This window comes from Delphinus delphis, chromosome 19 (assembly GCF_949987515.2).
Source record: "Delphinus delphis chromosome 19, mDelDel1.2, whole genome shotgun sequence".
In the NCBI taxonomy this organism is placed as follows: domain Eukaryota; kingdom Metazoa; phylum Chordata; class Mammalia; order Artiodactyla; family Delphinidae; genus Delphinus; species Delphinus delphis.
In genome coordinates this window covers 45,723,344-45,742,134 of record NC_082701.1, presented here as the reverse complement: position 1 = coordinate 45,742,134, position 18,791 = coordinate 45,723,344, and the positions used below count along the sequence as shown (strand labels likewise).

At 45.5% G+C, this 18,791-nt stretch overlaps 1 protein-coding gene across 1 annotated transcript in view; it reads right to left on the bottom strand.

Moving 5' to 3' along the window:
* The window catches only part of NXN (nucleoredoxin), a 140,864-nt gene extending 127,330 nt beyond the window's left edge, over positions 1-13,534 (bottom strand). The window contains exon 1 of the mRNA XM_059996584.1: positions 13,066-13,534. Coding sequence (XP_059852567.1) covers positions 13,066-13,437 — 372 coding nt within the window. The 5' untranslated portion in view covers positions 13,438-13,534. The remainder of the gene's footprint in view (positions 1-13,065) is intronic.
* Positions 13,535-18,791: the final 5,257 nt, after the last annotated feature.

Genomic DNA, 18,791 nt, shown 5'->3' with positions numbered 1-18,791 from the left:
TATTAACAGTGGTTATCTTTGGAAAGAGAATTATTTTTACAAGTAACCAGTGAAACGCTGGCTTTCTCTTGGAAATGGGAAAAGTTAATAAGTGGAAAAACAGTGCTTAAGTATATGCTGAACGAAGGAATACAAATGGCTTTTTAATGTAAATAGCAGTAAAGCCATAGTCTGTGCTGTGTATGCACACGGGCAAACAAATCCCACTCTCCTCGTGAAGGAGCACCATGTCTTGTTCCAAAGGTCTGGATTTACCCTGTAACTACTGCCTCTGTGGCCCTGTCAACTGAAGAACAGACTCAGACGATCTCAGGGAAAATGCCACTACTTGAGCCTTCACAGGAAAGCAGTGCTTCAAAAAGTGCTTCAAAACCAGAGTGTTCCACACCACAGCCCCTGCAAGTTAATACTTTCCACAAATCCAAATGAAAGAGAATACGTTCAAGTGGTATTAAGTAGTATTTTACTCTTAAGAACATGTGTAAAAGCTTAAAACAATGCATCCAAGGGCTGAAGCCAGCAATCTTCTGCAAATTTAGGCAAGTGATTTCCACCAGGAAAGGGTTTTAGGCATTTAATTCCAATTCATCTTTGTGCCTAACATTTGAAATGTCAGAATTCTTAGGTGCCAAGTTGTAAAGCACATCACAGATTCATGTGTAATCGTAAATGGGCAAATACACTTCGGCAAGAAAGCAAATGCCTTTTAAAACAAGGTAAATTGTTCAAAATAAATGGTTAATTCATCCTAAAAAGCCAAATATTAAGAAAAATCTATCTGCACAAGGACGCTGGGTTGCTTTGTCACTAGTTACTGTCTCCTGCTCATTTTGAAACAAAATGCCACACATAATTAATTAGCCAGCAGAGTCTCATCCTGCCTGCGCCTGATGGGGAGAAGTGGCATTACAGAAAAGACTCCCTCAGGCTCTATTAGTGCCTTAATGAGATGGTGGGGGGTGGAGGGTGTCGGGATAGGGACAAGGCAGCCACTATTGCCAGGCAGCCCTCAGAAAGCGCAGGATCTGGGCCTCCTGGGCAAATCAAGTGCTCTCAACTACACACCAGCTGTTGGAGGTGTCTGGCCACAGCTATTCCTATAGGATCTACCACAGGAAACAAATGTACCATCGCTCCACGGATACCCAGATGACATAGCAACTCTTCCTATAAGGTATGAATTACATCAGAGGGGGAGAAAATGTGCACATTATATCAGCTAACTGCAACCAACAGATGGAATATCCATTTTCTAGAGGGCAAAAAGAGGTAGATTCTGCAAACTACAGGTTGGTGAAGTTGACATCGGCCCTTAAGTAAAACCTTGCAGGTTATCACAGTTACTAAACACTTCGGAAAAGAAGTGATCAACTTAGAAGCAAGCATGGGCTCACCAAACACAAAGCATTGCAGACTATCTTCCCTCGAAAGGGAAACAGCAAATATCTAAGTCATAGCAAGCTACCTGTTAAGGTCTCCTAGGATAAACATGTTAACCAGATGGAGAAATGTGGGCTGGAATAATGATACAGTTAGGCAGATTCAGAACTGGCTGGATTTGAAGTTGGTTGAACAACTAACCAACAGACCACTTTTAGCCCAGAAGAAGCCCCTAGCCATGTGCCCTGGGGCTCCATCACCAGACATAGACAAGGTCTGGAAGGGATCACATAGTTCAAGGTCCAGAAGGGGCTATGATCATAGTGGATGACCACACAGGCATAAAAAAATATTTCAACAGACTGCAAAAACTCATCAAATCTCAATAAACTGATTCTTAAAGGTGACAGACACAATATTTGGGACTCTGTTCTCATTTGTTCAGGTATTAAGATTGGTGAAAAAGACTTTGGAGTTTTGTTGACCAAAAGGTCTGTGAATCAACACCGTGCAATGTGACTGTCAGCCTCAGAGCCACCTGTGCCCACAAGGGCCACCCCCCCCCCGCCCCATCTGGACTTCTCAGATACAGGAGGCTAGGACCCTTTTGAACCTAGGACTCGATATTCCAGACCTAGATAAAGAGGGAAATACAGCGAAGAAAAGGTTGGGAATGTGGCAAGTAGACAGACCCAGAGACAAAGACAATTTAAATGAAAGTGAACAACAAATAAATGGTCAGGAGAGGGGGGAAAGATTTGAGATATAGGTACCAAATGCAAAGTGGAGAGCTTATTTGGATTCAAACAAACGAACTGTAACAACAACAACAAAAAAATCATGAGACAATCAAGGAAATTGAAATACTGGCTGGATATATGCTGATATTAAGGAATTATTAGATTTTTAAGGTATGATATGATGTTGTGGTTATTTTTCTTTAAAGAGTTACTTAGTGAAATGTTTAAGAAGGAAGTGATATGATGTCTGGGAGTGACTTCAAAGTAATCCAGTGAGGGGTGGGGGCAGTGGGTGTCCCTGAGTTGATTGTTGTATCTGGGCGCTGGGTGCATGGGGGTTCCCTATACTATTTTCCCCACCTGTGTGGTGTTTGAAGTTTTCCATAATAAAAAGGTAAAAAAAAAAAAATAAATGGCAGGAGGAATAGGCACAGACCAGTATCTCTCCCCTCTCCTCTCCCAGCTCAAAAGTGAAAATAGAAGCCACTTAGTAAAAGTGAGTATTCAATTAGTCAAAGAGATAGTCTAGAATCATACCCACATTCAAAGACATGGATATGTCATCACGTCAACAACTGACAAAGAATGATTATAGTCCTAGTAAGAAACTGAAGAGACACCAGATTACATGATAGGCCATTAGAAGCAAAGAGCCAGGTGTTGAAAGTAAAGGGGATACAGAGAAAGAAAAAAGCTGAGAATTCTTTTCTCCTGTAATCTGAATAACCATTTAAAAAAATGGAATGGGGACTTCCCTGGTGGTCCAGCAGTTAAGACTCCACGCTGACACTGCAGGGAAGACCCTGTGTTCCATCCCTGGTCAGGGAACTAGATCCTGCATGCCGCAACTAAAGATCCCGCACACAGCAACGAAGACCCCACGTGCCGCAACTAAAACCCGGTGCAGCCAAATAAATTAAATTAAATTAATCTTTTTTTTTTTTTAATGGAGGGACTTCCCTAGTGGTGCAATGGATAAGAATCCGCCTGCCAATGCAGGGGACACAGGTTTGATCTCTGGGCCAGGAAGATCCCACATGCCGCATAGCAACTAAGCCTGTGCACAACTACTGAAGCCCATGTACCTAGAGCCTGTGCTCCGAAACAAGAGAAGCCACCGCAATGAGAAGCCCGCGCACCGCAACGAAGAGTAGCCCCCACTCGCCACAACTAGAGAAAGCCCGCGCACAGCAACGAAGACCCAACGCAGCCAAAAATAAATAAAAATTAAATCTTAAAAAAAAAATGGAATGGCATAACCAAGCACCTGGGTACACATTCCAGTGACACTATGTACCAGGCACTGTTCTAAACAATTTTCAAATATTAATTCATTTAATCCTTAACAATACAACCCTATAAGATAGATACTATTATCTCCATTTTACTGACCAGAAACTTAAGAGACACACAAGTTAGGTAATTTGCGTCACTGTCACACTGCTAGAGAGTGACAGAGACAGGATTCAAATCCAGGAAACTTGATCCAGAGTCCACACTCTTATGCACTGTGCAACGGATTTTAAATACCACTTATAATGGGGTATTTTTGAAGGTCTGTGGCTTTAAACACTTTTCTAAGTTGCAGTCAAGCACGTGCCCAAAGGTGAAAAAAGGCTGCTCTCAGACCCACATCCACTGCCATTCAGAGCTCAGAGGGCAGCACTGTGATTTTGCCTATTGCACGTTGTTCTGCCCAGTCTTTATATTTCACATCAAACCCTAAAAAATGAGTAACAGATGAGGCAGCTGTGCTGTGAGCCACCACGATCAAAAGAAAACTGTCTTGACCTGATCACGTACAAGGGGGAAAAAAGGCAGCATCTTCTGATTTTAAGCACACTCAATCCATTCAGATTTTCATCCCAGGAATATTGACCAAAAAAGACAAACAAAAAACTGCAAAAAACCGATGCATGTGGATAAAATTCTCCTAGGAAAACAAAGAGGGAAATTCTATCCCTGGAACAGCAAAACTTACCACACCCTATTTTATGACTACTCAACAATGATCCAAGATAAAAGCATTATTAACTGTAGAAAATATTACTTGAATTTACCTGTAACTGGGGTTTCAAGATAATCTGAAGGGGAGTGGGTGATAGATGTACTAGAAAGGAATGCTGAACTTTAAGCTTAAATTGTTTTTTAAAAAGGGTTTTCTGAGGTGTAGTTCACACAAAAATCCATTGTATATCTGGTCCAAGAGTTATATGACCAGCAAGCAGCAGAAAATTTATGTTTGCATTTAATCACAGATGCCACAGAACAAAAGTTTCCATTACAGGGTTTCACTACAGAATAACAGCACTCAAGCAACTTTCAATTACTATACTTCTTACTTGTCATAAAGCAGAAAGCACATGTTTGAGATTTCACTGGAAGTTAGAACAGCAGTTTCTGAAAACCTCATAAAAGGGAGGACTGATTTAGTCCTAGGATCTCGGCAGGATACCTGAAGTTCAATTTCGTCTCTGAACAAAAGCACGAAAGCAGCCCCAAGGCTTTGCATAGGATGAAGGGGCGTTGGGGACACTTCACTGGCTGATCTAAAAAAAGCCAAATGATTAAAAGGCCCTTAGAAACCACCACCACGGAAAGGCAGCAACAGAAGACGTTCTGGCTCTCCTGTCTTCCCAGCAACAGCAAATGTTTCAAGTGGTTAAACTATCTCTATCTTATTTCAGAGTCTATCTAGAGTGAATCCACTCAGAAAGTGATTTGTTGAAAAGAGAAGTTTCGGCTCCCTCCTCTTCCCTGGAGAATGTTTGATGTGCACATTTTTTAAGATCCAATTTCTTGAACAGAAAGGACTGAGTTGAATTTAAGAGAGTTCAGCTGAGCCCTTTCTTCCAACACTGAGACCCTGATCTGATAATTGGTTCTCTTTGAATCAATTCTCCAACTCAAATATACTTTGAAAAACTAAAATGCTTAATAGCTACTGATGACTAGTTGCTAGAAGATATAATATGCATGCAGTTTGAGTTCACTGGAAGAAAGATGCTAGAGAAACACAAACTATTTAGGAAATATAAAAGCATGGAATGATAGGCCTGCAGTTTTTAACTAAGATTTTTGACATTTCAAAACTGGAGAGGCGAGTCTTTTTCTATTTTTGAGCACAGAATTACAGGGCAACGGAGTTACACATTCACTTGCTCATGGAAGTACTCTTGAAAGCACTCATTAAGAAACAAAACCAGCCAACTGTGGGTATATACAATTATACAGTTCAATTAGGGCCCAACTCTAATATTAAATGTTAAAATCGAGCTAAGTACCAGTGAAAGTGCACATTCCAACTCACACAATGTGGAAACTACCGTGCTTTCAAGTTACAAATCTAAAAGTCACACGCCTGCTTTCTGTGACCATATTATCCGATTGTCAGCACCGAAACACTGAGCATCTTCCCCTCCCTTTGGCTGGTTTCTGTCCTCAAGGAGCTTAAAGTCAAATGAAAAAGACCAAAAAAAAAAAAAAAAATCACACAAGGCTAAGTGCTAAGACATCTATGTACTCCATCTATGGACATTCACAAAAGCATCCCACCTAGAGAGGAAAGAGACAGGAAAGCTTCTTAGAGCAGGGAAACCAGAACTGATTTTAGAAAGACCCAAACAAGCCAGGTAGGAGGAGAGAGGACACTGCCCAGGTGGGAGAAGAGGCAGGAGAACAGTCAGGGACCACGCTTTAGAGTCTGGACTTGACCCCAGAGGCTATGAAGAAGTACTGAAAAATTCTTAAGCAGGAGAATGACAAGATCAAAGTTGTGTTTTTGAACTTGTCATTCCATTCCGGAAACAGCCCAGAGCAGTACTGCTCAAGGTGGGTCTGTAGCCCAGTAGTTATCCATCAGTTCTTTGTTACTGGTCCATGACAGGGCAGGTACAGAAATGGAGAGTGAGCACCTAGAACTGCTGACAGCAGCTCAACATTCCAGCAACATCCAAGCTTGTGACCAATGGTCTCATCTTGTTGTACAGGACAGAGACCAGTCTGTGTGTTGTCAACCCAGCGGGGAGTTGTATGTGGTTCAAGCTGTACAGTAGTCCTGTATAATAGGGCCACGTATGGGTGTGTGACTGATTGCAAATTAACACAACAAAAGCAAACTGATCCTTGATTATAGACAGTTTGAGAAGCTCTAGTCTTGAGAATTAGGGGTCAGCACTGGAAGCAAAGAACCCATGGAGGAGGCTGCTGTGGTCCAGATGAAATATGAACTCAAGCAGTGATGGTAGGAATGGAGAGAAGGGCTCAGAGTTGAGAACTGTTAAGGAGATCAACAGGGTTCGGTGACTTTTATTTTTTTATTTTTTAATTTATTTAATTTATTTATTTTTGGCTGCATTGGGTCTTCATTGCTGCACATGGGCTTTCTCTAGTTGGGGCGAGCGGGGGCTACTCTTCGTTGCGGTGTGCTGGCTTCTCATTGCAGTGGCTTCTCTTGTTGCGGAGCACGGGCTCTAGGCGCACAGGCTTCAGGAGTTGTGGCGCGCAGGCTCCAGAGCACAGGCTCAGTAGTTGTGGCGCATGGGCTTCGTGGCTCCGCGGCATGTCGGATCTTCCCAGACCAGGGCTCGAACCTGTGTCCCCTGCGTTGGCAGGCGGATTCTTAACCACTGCGTGACCAGGGAAGTCCCTCAGTGCCTTTTAGATGTGAGGGGTGGGAGAGAATCAAGGATGACTCCTGAGACTCAAGAACTCTTAGTCACTTTTTAAATAATGACAAGATGTAAAGCAATAGTATGCAAAAGCTTCGTAAAAGTCAGGATCAGCAAAAAGATTCTAAATTCATAGCCATTTTCTTTGAGTGCCTTTTGAATAAGTATAATGATAAATTAATGAAATACAGAAACCCAAGCACCCTGGTGGTTAACACTGAGCACCACTGGGGATTCAGAACATGAAAAAAGAACACATCCTATGCCAAGCTTACACGCTCCCCCTGAAACAAAATCGTGCAGCAAGAAGCCCAGACTAGTTCAGAATGGGGCAAGCTGGAACCCTGGGGTCCCAGGTCCTAACAGTAAATAAAGAAGAACCCCCGCCCCCGGCCATCCCCACAACTGAGGGACTTGTTCACCCCCCACCCCAGCTGTATACAACACAAAGCCTTCTTTCTCCAATTTGCGCAGATATTAAAACAAGGCCTCAAACCACAAGGAACGGTGATAAAAAGGGGGTAGGGGCGGAGGAAACGGGTAAATGAAATCAATGACCCTAACCTCAAAACCCACTGCTTTCCTCTGTGCTCTAGTTCATATCCCAACCCACATCAGGAGACAAATGGATCAGCAAAAGCTGTGGACAGCTGGTCCGTCAGACCCGAGCCGCTAACTAGAAGACAAGTATCAAATCCGCAAATGGCAACAGGTCTGAACAAACCTATCCTACAACATTCCAGAGCTGGGAAGGGAGGCGGCTCCGTCTTAGGGGGATGAGGCTTCTACAGCTCCAGAGACCAGAGCAGGCACCGTCCACTTACAAGGGGAAGGGCGGCAACCCTGCAACCCCCAAGCCGCCCAGGTCTGAGCAGCTAGGATCAGCAGAAGACATGCCTGATGGCTTTGGCAAACCACAAAAACGATCACCCAAGTACGTAATTAATCTCTCTCAAGAAGAGCGCCCCATCACCTGAAAGCTGTTCTCCTTTATCATGCCTGGCTTCCCTGATTTGCTGTCTCAAGTTTCACTGGCAAATATAAGTACGAAGCTCAGTAAATATCGGTACTATCAGTACTTTAAGGAACGATGTTTGTTATATCCATTTGCTTTTGTTTCATTTTTCTAGATCTTTCTCCTCGATTGTAAGCTCTTCTAGGGCAATTCTTTCAACTCCTTGCTCATATCCCCTTGTATGGTTATAAAGGTCATTTGTTCGAAAAGTTAAAAATATGCCTCATGACAGTTTTGCAATTCTGTAATGTGATATATTCCAAAGGCTCACACTATAAAACGAATTACTGAAGTTCATGGTCATTTATTAACAAATAATAATTGCTAGCACTTATTGAGCACGTACTATATGCCAGGCACGTGTCTATTATCTTGTGTAGTCTTTACAACAATGCTGTAAGGCAGGTGCTGTTGCCATCTCCATTTTATAGGTTAGGAACCTGAGACACAGAGAGGTAGGATAACTTGCACAAGGTCACACAGCTAATAAATGGCAGAGGCAGGATCTAAAGGACAAGAGTCTGTATTTTCAGCCACTACACTAGACAGCTTCATTATGCAGAGAAGAAAAATGAGATTAAGAAATACATTACAAATAATGGAATGAGGAAAAAGCCTCTCAAGGAAAATTGCTCTTATTACTTTAATCAGACTGTTGTCTTTTATTAGATGGATCCAAGTCCTGGAAACACAGTCAACAGAGGGAACCTGTCCTGGCTGGTCCTTATGTGGAAGGCAGAAAACGCCAATATTCACAGCGGTGCCTTTTTGCCATCTTTTACCACCTCGCAAGTCATTTGTCAGTGTTGTAGAAATCATTCTCTTAGTGGCTAGGGTATTTGCATTGAGGGAGAAAGCACTGGGAGAGATAGAGCTGTAAGACTGCCGGGGTTGGTACCAAATCTCACCCCATCCAAAGAGCCCAAGTGATTCAGGTGAATTCTAGGCCAAGCCTCTGATTTAGTCTGCACCAGAATCACCGAGCGCAAACAACCCTGGTGGGGAACAGGAAGATACCACTTCCCCTGGCCGAAGCAGGTGGACCAGAGACACTAGACCAGAGCCCCTAACTCTGCCGCTCTCCTGCTCTGACTTTCTCGTCCCCTTTCTGTGGGGCAGGAAGTTCTGGGACCAAGCCAGAGCCCACCAAACCTGTCCAGATCAACACCAGCAATACTGGACTTCCCTGGTGGTGCAGTGGTTAAGAATCCACCTGCCAGTGCAGGGGACACGGGTTTGATCCTTGGTCCCGGAAGATCCCACATGCCGCAGAGCAACTAAGCCCATGCGCCACAACTACTGAGCCTGTGCTCTAGAGCCCGCGAGCCACAACTACTGAAGCCCTCACGCCAAGAACCCGTGCTCTGCAACAAGAGAAGCCACTGCAATGAGAAGCCCACGCACCGCAACGAAGAGCAGCCTCCGCTCACCGCAACTAGAGAAAGCCCACACGCAGCAACGAAGACCCAACGCAGCCAAAAATAAATAAACAAATTTATATATATAGATATATAAAAAAAGACCAGTGGTACTGCATCCTTTGATGTCAGGGCACGCACACTGACCAAATGTTTTTCATCAGGCATCCAGCCCAGGCAAAGCTGAGCCCTGTGTCTCTAAGACCAAAACCAGTGCTTTCCTCTGTGATGCTGAAGCAGATCCCAAAGATCTACTCTCTAGTTTTGACAGCTAAGTAACCCATATTAGTCTAAAGGGATAGATCAAATCCCAAAAGTCCGAATCTTTACCACTTCCCAACTATTCATCACATTTTCTCTCCAGAAATCTGAAAAATGTCTATCAACAAAACAAAAAACAAACCTACTTATTAAAACAAATCTAACTGCCTTAACTTCAGGATTATATGTTTCCTGACAACACGGCTCTTATAAAAGCACTCAAAGTTCTGTTATCATCTAATTACAATTTCTATACAGCTCTTTATACGTGTGTGCTTAGAAGCCAAAAAGTGAAGCTTCAATTACTTTTGCCCCAACCACTAAAGCAAGTAGAAACAGGACAACTTTCCACAAAGAATTTTTTTAAAAAAGATGCTGGAATCCTGTTATTTGGTGTTCTCTCACAGTTCCAAGCAAGGTGAGAGGAGCCACGCAAAACGCAGTTTTGAAGTCTCGGCCATCCCGAGACTTTCTTACTATATAAAAGGGAAATTAATAAAAGAAGAAAAAGAGAAATAATACACTGCATTTTCTTTCCCTACCATAATTTTTCAATTTTCTTTAGAGAAATGCCAGCCAATAACTAATTAGAACCATATCCTTTGTTATCCCAGTGGGAAGTATACCAATGGATTTAAGAACAAATGTTAATGAGAACTTAAAAAAATTAGTAATCTGGAACTTTGGTTTCCCTTCAGTGTAAAAACAAAATTCTCTCCTTTAATGCTATTTTTATAGTTGGTGAAACAACATGGACAGAATCCATCAACAAGAAGCTAAGCTGTCTAGCCAGTGAGCACCCTGAATCGCGGGTGCCCTGGGTTTTTCACTGTTGTTATCACAGAATTGGCATCCCAAGATCACAGATTTCTAAGCACACCAATTTCAAATAAGAGAGACAAAAACTCAAAGTTACAGAAAAGGAATTTGTTTTACATCTCTTTGGTTTCAAGGGGGAAAATAATTTCTTCCAAAGTGAGTACATAGCTGTTGTAATTTCCAAGAGTATATTTTCCATAAGAAACACAGCTGGAGTCCTTTTACCTGGTATATCACCACAAATAAGAATATTTCTAGGATCCAGTCTTGAGTTGCCTATTCATGAACATCAAGGAGCAGAAACTACCTCCTTGAAAACTGGACTTGTTTTATTTTTTTAATAAACTTATTTACTTTATTTATTTTTGGCTGCATTGGGTCTTCCTTGCTGTGTGTGGCTGGGCTTTCTCTAGTTGTGGTGAGCGGGGGCTACTCTTCTTTGAGGTACGTGGGCTTCTCACTGCGGTGGCTTTTCTTGTAGAGCACGGACTCTAGGCACGCGGGCTTCAGTAGTTGTGGCTCTAGGGCTCTAGAGCGCAGGCTCAGTAGTTGTGGCGCATGGGCTCCTCAGCATGTGGGATCTTCCCCCACCAGGGCTCGAACCTGGGTTCCCTGAATTGGCAGGCGGATTCTTAACCACTGCGCCACCAGGGAAGCCCTGGACTTGTTTTAGACAACAAAGTGAACTACAGAATGTGAGTCAGAAAAGCTCTGAGCAAAAATAAATTTTTAATATGCTAACGTACCATGGTTTGGGCACGGGCCAGCAATCTGAACTGTATTTTCAAATGAGGTTCTGCCCTGTGTCATCCAGACTCTCATCCTGGTGGAAGTAGCAAGTCCAGGCTGGAGCCACAGACCACTTTTTTTTCATGTAAAAGGACTGCCCAGAGCGCACTGAACTAGGCACGGCCCATGTCATATCAGATATTCTCCTTTTTGGAAAAAAAGCTTTAAGCATTTGCAAAACATCTCAATTTGCCCCATATTTTTTACTATCCAGCAAATTTATTTCCCCCACTTGTTGCGGAGGAAAACACAACAATAGGCCTTAGGTCTGTAACATTTTACCATCACTGTGTATTTGCAAAAGCTAGAATTCATTTGTATTGCCCAATAAGGACATTATTTTACATGGCCTTTGGTCTACAACAGAAAATGGACATAACAATGAAAATATTTCTTGATAGAGCACTTTCTGGACATTACTCCTCCCCAAAACGATCATAAAAGCCACCACCAAGGAAAACAAAGGATTCCCATGTTTTAAAGCAAAAGCTATTCATATTCAGGCACCATATACATCAAATATGGGCAAGATCACCTAAAAAGTGTTTAAAACGCCAAGCTTTGCCTCTGTGAGGTTAGTGAGCCCATGTTTCTCCAATGTTAAATTTACAAACTGTATTTGTTAAACTGTATTTCATATTTTAAATACCAAGTCTGTACCTTACACTGCTTCCATGGATGATTTACTCGAGACATATGGGGTCACAGTCTAAGCCTTTTACTCGACTAAGTTTAAATCATGCTTCTCAACAAGATTCTGTACACATTAAAGCAGCACATGGCAGCCCTAAACGCCCCCAGAAGAGCCCTTCTCCTGTCCACTCCATAAAATGAGAGTTTCCTCCGGAAAGGAAAGGGCTGGATTCACACGTTGCATCAGGCATGCTAATTAAGCAAAAGTGCTCCAAAACTTTTTCTGTTTCGATTCATGGCAAAATTTCCTGAATTTGTTTTATTAAAACAGATATCTTCATCCAACAGACACACTCAAAAATCAAAGCTAATTTCAGCAGCAAACCGGGGGGGGGGGGCGGGGGGCGGCGGGAGATGAGAAGTTGACAGCAAGGTATAAATTTCCCCCAATCCTCGTTCTTCCGGTCAATCTGCACCTATGGGATCGGTTCAGCATTTAATTCGATGTCAAGGCAACACTGGCCCACCAACCAAGCAACTAAGAGCTGCACGGACGGGTCTGGTCCGGTGCCCGAGAGGCATCTGGTGAGGATGGCTGGACAGCCAGACAATGAAAGGCTCCCCGGGGGCCACTAGTTCAGCCCGGGGTAGGGGTTGGGGGCGGAGGGAAGGCGAAGGCAGACGAGCGAGCTCCTTCTCGCCCGAAGCCACGGTCAGCGGCCGACACCCCCCCCCCAAAGGGCGCCTGGCGGCCTAGCCTCGGCCTTCGGGTCCCCGGCCACAGCCGGAGAGAGCCCCAGGAAAGCCGATTTCTCTCAGAAAGAGAGGAAACTTCCTGGTTCAGGCATTATGGGTAGGGGGCTAGCGCCCTCCCCCACCACCACAGGTATCCGCGGGGAGTCTAGCGCTGAGGGAAAGGAAGCGGCCCCTCCCTGCGCCTCTGCCTGGGGGTGGGGGTCACCGAGTCGCGACCCCCGAGCGCAGCCACCCCCTAACTCGAGGCTTCCCACCATGGGGGAACCGGGCTCTCGACTCCCCAGGACGCGAGTCGGGGTCCCAGGGGTTTCAAACTTCCCCAGCGGGCGCGGCCTGGCATCGGCACAGAGGAGTTGCCGCGGGAGCCGCTAGCCGGCGAGGTTCCGGGACGGGGAGGCGGGCAGAGGCAGGGGACGCTGAGGAGCAGGAGGGGAAGCTCGTGCACGAAGGAGAAGGGGGCGGAGGGGGCGCCGGGCGGGGGGGAGGCGGCGGCGAGGACCCGGCTCCCGGGAACTCGCGGGCTGCGCACCCAGGCCGGGGACGCCGACGAGGCCGGAGCCGCCGACGAGGCCGGCGCAGCTCACCTTCCTGTGCTTCTCCTTGTAGGGCAGCGCCAACCACGGCATGTCCCGCACGAAGTCCTGCCACTGACGCTGGTCCTGGTCCGAGGACACGAAGACAATCTCCAGGCGGCGCCGCGACTCGGGTTCCGCCGCCGCCCCGGCCCCCGGCCCCGGGCCGGCCCCAGCCCCTGGCCCGGCCGCCGCGTCCCCCCGCAGGCGGCCGTAGAAGGCGGCCAGGCTGGCGCTGAGCTGCGCGCAGGGGGCGCTCAGGCTACAGCCGAAGTAGAGCCCGAGCAGCGAGATGCCGCGGGCAGCCAACGAGTGCACGTCCACCTCCTCGCCGCCGCCCGTCACCAGCTTCTCTCCCAACAGCTCCTCCAGGAAACCCGACATCCTGGCCCACCGCTGCCCGGGCACGCGGGCACCCGGGCAGGCAGGCGGCGGCGACCGCGCTCCCTCGGTCCGCGCGGCGGGCAGAGGCGGCAGCAGCAGCGGCGGCGGCGGCGGCGGCGGGCACTGGGGAAAAGAAAGCCCCGCCCGTGGGGCCCGCCCACGCCACGCCCCCTTTGTAGCAGTGCTAGCCGCCTAGGCACTGGCTGCTGCAGAGGGCGTAGGGGGCGCGGGCTCCCGCCGCGTGGCCGAAGTGCTCGGGAGACAACCCTGGCGGAGGACTTCCCATCTTCACACAATGTTACCTTCATCACGCTAGGTCTTGCTCGGCACTTACTTCTCTGTGTGTATGTTTCATGTTCTCTACTATAAGAGGACTGGAGGACGCCACCTCTTTTATTTCTTGTGTAGCTTCTGATCTAGTGCTAGGCACATGGGAGGGAATCCATAAGTACTTGTGGGTTGATCGCAGGTCTCACTGTGGGATTTCAGTCCCCAGGTCGCCGCGGCCATTTCCTCACCAGCGATTGGCTCTCTTCCATCTCCACAATATAGGGACCAGATGCCACGGCATCTCTAAATCGAAGCTGGCTGCTTTCCTGAACCGGTTCCGTGGCTTCTATTAAGTCTGTTGATAGTTGAGAAAAATTCTAGGGATTATTTTTTTCCCCCAGCTGGCAAGACGCTACCCTATGGTTAGAACCTGGATTAAACAGGTGGTCTGTGGCAAGTCTTCCGGCCTCGCCACCCCGACACACACACAGTCGAAAAAATAAAATGTACACCATGCCCACCCGCAAAAATAAAATGTACACCATGCCCACCCGCAACAGAGGAACAACAGTGTGTCCGCTCAGCTACCAACAGCCCAGTGAAAGGATGGGACGCCCCTCTCACAGCCCTCCACAAGGCTTTTGCCAGTTATTTCTTGGACATCTACCGCCATCTAGTGGAAACGTTGAAAAAGAAAACGAGATACTGGCAGCCAAGCAGAATGTCTATATTTTATAGCGGCTTTCCACACATGCAAACACACACACACAAATCATAGCCTGCTTTACAAGAGTTCATTTAAACCTCAGAATATAACTGCAAGCTTTGGGCACAAACACAAATCTTCACGCTTAAGGTTCCCAATTTTCTGGGATAGAACATGGAATTGTACTCGTTTTCGGTTCAGTGAAATGTTACCACATAAAGCGGTGAAAGAGGTGGAGGTGGAGGCGGGCGCCACGAGTGGACTGGCAATCTCTTGAAACGATATCTACTTTCTCAGCATCCACCTAACACTGCTGCTCATTTCACAAGTAGGATCTTTGGACTGAGGATTGCCTTTAGGCAGGCAAGAGACCTATGATAAAGGCGAATTCCAAGCTCATTTTTAGTGTCATGCCAAAATTCTGTGCGACTGCAGGGACAGTATTATTATCCAACACATGGAAAGCATCGCTTTTTAGTGAAAACATGTAAAAGCTATTAACATAGCAGACATTAAGTTGTTAGATATCTTTTAAAATACTGAAAGTGGGTTAAAGTGTTTTATTTTCTCATCCAAATCATATTTGAAACACCCGTGGGTGGGTTACATCAGGCCCCATCCAAAGCATGTGAGACAGATAGATTCCTACACCCTGACGTTTTCAAGTGAACACTGAAGATATGGAAGGGGACCATAAACATCCTATGGGAGACGAGGGACAAAGTATTTGGTGTGGAGGGAGGTGAGGAGGGAATTAGGGGGGATTGCAAATTGGGGAAATAGTGAAGTCATTATTAGAGTACTTAACTTTGGTATACTATACGCAAGTCTGTATAAAGAGGTGGTATGTTCAGCATTTTCCTTTTATTATTTGACAGGAAAGCACTTTCTACTGGAGTGTGTCCAAACCAGCATCTGGCACCTGGGAAAGTGAGAGTTTGAACATACTGCACATGAAATATAAATAAAATTTAGAGAATTGTTGGTGCAGCAGGCCTTGGTTAGATGCCAAATACTGCAGCTGCCTTTTAAAGGGGTGTGGAAAGAGGGGATTTGCAATGGAAATGATTCCAAAATATAGTTCTAGTGGGTGTTTGTTACAAGAAGAAGCCTGAGGAGACTCACTGGGTTTCCTGTAAAGAATAGCCAACATCCTTTGGCTTATGGAAAGCACTCTCTCTGAGTACACGGTTCAAGAGACCCACTTAAAGAAAATGTCCCAACTGGTATTTAGCTAGTTAGGTTACATGAATTGACCTGCTATTCTGCAAATTATTATTGTTTTAAAATATGTGTTAGGGAGCCACAACATACCTGACATTTATAGCACTTACACATTAGAGTTTTTCTTTGGGGAAACTGCATTCTAAGGCACATGATGTCATACAAAACATGCACAGAACAAATACGTATTTGTCACCTTTAAGAGTCATAAATCACATTCCTTGGTCTTCAGTTATAGTAGCATAAGGGCACAAAGATGTATGTGTATAGATAGTTATTGATACACTGGTGAAATCAGAAAAAGACTGGAAAACTGGAAAGAGCCTAACTATGTATCAATGAGGAGGATTAAAGGATGGCACATTCATCATTTGGGATACAATCTAGTCATTGAAAGGAATTAAGGAGATGTACACTGTATCAGCACAGAGCTCTGTGTCTGTGCTCTCCAGAGAAAGAGAACCAATACAGAGAGAGATTTGCTATAAGGAATTAGTTCACATGATTATGGAGACTGAGAAGTCCCAAGGTCTGCAGTCAGCAAGCTGGAGACTCAGATAACTGATGGTATAGTTAGTTCCAGTCTGAGTCCAAAGACTGGAAAATCAGGGGAGCTGATGGTGTAAGTTCTAGTCTGTATTGAGTCCAAAGGCAGGGGAAGACCTATGTCCCAGCTCTAACACAGGCAGAGAGAGTGAATTCTCCCTTACTTTTTATTCTATCCAGGCCTTCAACTGATCGGATGAGGCCCACCCACATTGGGAAGGCAACCTGCTTTACTCTGTCTACTGTTTTACATGTTAATCTCATCCAGAAACACCCTCACAGACACACCCAGAATAATGTTTAACCAAATATCTGGATACTCGGGACTTCCCTGGTGGCACAGTGGTTAAGACTCCATGTTCCCAAAGCAGGGGGCATGGGTTCGATCCCTGGTCAGGGAACTAGATCCTGCCTGCATGCCATAACTAAGAGTTCACGTGCCACAACTAAGAGTTCGCATGCCACAACTAAGGAGCCTGTATGTCACAACTAAGGAGCCAGGTGAGCCGCAACTAAGGACCCTGAAAGCCACAACTAAGGAGCCTGCCTGCCGCAACTAAGAGCTGGTACAACCAAATAAATAAATAAATATTTTAAAAAGTATCTGGGTACTCTGCACCCCAGTCAATTTGACACACAAAATTAAACATCACATGTCTACCCCTTGTCAATTTGGCACCCATATGCATCTCCTTAAACCATACTTACTCTCCAAATAAAGACAATAACAAGATCATAATCCTGCCTAAAATGATACAAGTATCATGTATACAAGCAAAAATGCACTGACTCCATCCCCATAAGAGACGGTAAAGTCGTTGAGGATGTTTACTCACCTTGATATCCCGTAACTTAAGTACGATGATGTAAAATTAACAATACTTAAATACTACAATATAAAGTCAATACATTTTATGTTACATTATAAGGAAATAAGAGATAAAAGGAACAAAGATGTTTGCCAAATACAAACACACACACATATATTCATAACAAGGAAGAAACACTCATGAAAATATAGCCCTCATTTCTATAACTGATCATGTGATCATAGCTGGTATTTATAACCACCTTCTTCTACTATCTTTTTTTTATGCCTTTTGACTTCAGCAAGCACCTCAGCTGGTCGTGGTTCTTTACCTGGTGGAGTGACTCAAACCCTCATTCCTGAAGGGTCTAGGCCATTAGTAGTCCTGCCAGGACTAGGTTATTGTAGTATTCCTTTGACCTTAATCACAGGGTATGATAACTAAGAGATGCCCTAAGGGGTCTCCCATATTGCAGATACGCTCTTCCTTACCTTCACTGTTGACCAGTGGTCCAATTTCCCCTTGGTGGTCAGGATCAATCATTCCACCCAACAGAGTAACTCCCTTCTTTGCCTGTTAACTCAGAGGCATGAGATGTCCAAAGTGGCCAGGTGGCAGTCTTAACTTCCTGTGCAACAGAATCACTGTTGTTTCTCCTGGTGGAGGCACTCCTCCATTTGGAACTAAGACCTGTAGGCCAGCAGAGCATGACGTTGTGGGAACAAGAAGCAAACATTTTGCTAGTGGGTCACTAGGGGTAATAGTGATCGGTGCCCCTCCCATTTCCACCTCCCGATTCCTGGCTCCGTGACCCTAGCTAGGGGAGAAACAGCACCTTATACTGGATGCTAATTCAGAGCACACAGAGTCTTCTGGAGAACCTTGCCCTGGCCCTGCAAAGTGCTGCCACCTAACTAGTGCTGTAAACAGAATGTTCAAAAGGCCATTCTACTGTTCCACCACACCAGCTGCTTCAGAGTGGTGAGGAACATGGTAACCAGTGAATTCCATGAGCCTGTAACTTACTTGTGCCTTCAGGGCCTGCTTGGGCCCAATCGCATATATTCCACATCCATCTGATGATGAAGTGTCCCTGTGCACACCCAACCTTATGGCTTGGTGGGGCAGATAACACCCAGTTCATGACGGACAGCTCAGGTAGCGTGGTAACTGATGCGTGGTGGCCCAAGTGTTCAGCCTCTATGGAGATCCAGTAGCAGGCCACGTACTGTTTCTCCAAAGGTGAGTAGTTATCCACAGAGAATGGCAGGCCTCACCTACAGGGGCTGCCAAAGTCTCCAAATAGCATCCCTATCTGCCTGTGACCTACCTCAAGCACCATCGGATCTGATGGGTCATATGGCCCAAGGGACAGGGCAGTTTGTACAGCAGCCTGGAACTTCTGCAGAGTCTTCCCATGTTCGGGGACCCCCTCAAAACCAACAACTTTTGTGGTCACTCAGTAAACAGGCCAGAGTAACACACCCAAATGAGGAATATACTGGGCACACTGTGGCCTAGTCAAGTTGACACATAAAATTAACCATCTCTTGCACTGATATGAAATATCTCTAAGATGTAACACAAGAGAAAGTAAGGTGCAGAATAGGTAGGAAAGACTAAGCTACCACTTGTAAATTTTTTTTTTTTATTTATTATTTTTTTTTGCGGTACTTGGGCCTCTCACTGTTGTGGCCTCTCCTGTTGCAGAGCACAGGCTCCGGACGCGGAGGCTCAGCGGCCATGGCTCACGGGCCCAGCCGCTCCGCAGCATGTGGGATCTTCCCAGACCGGGGCAC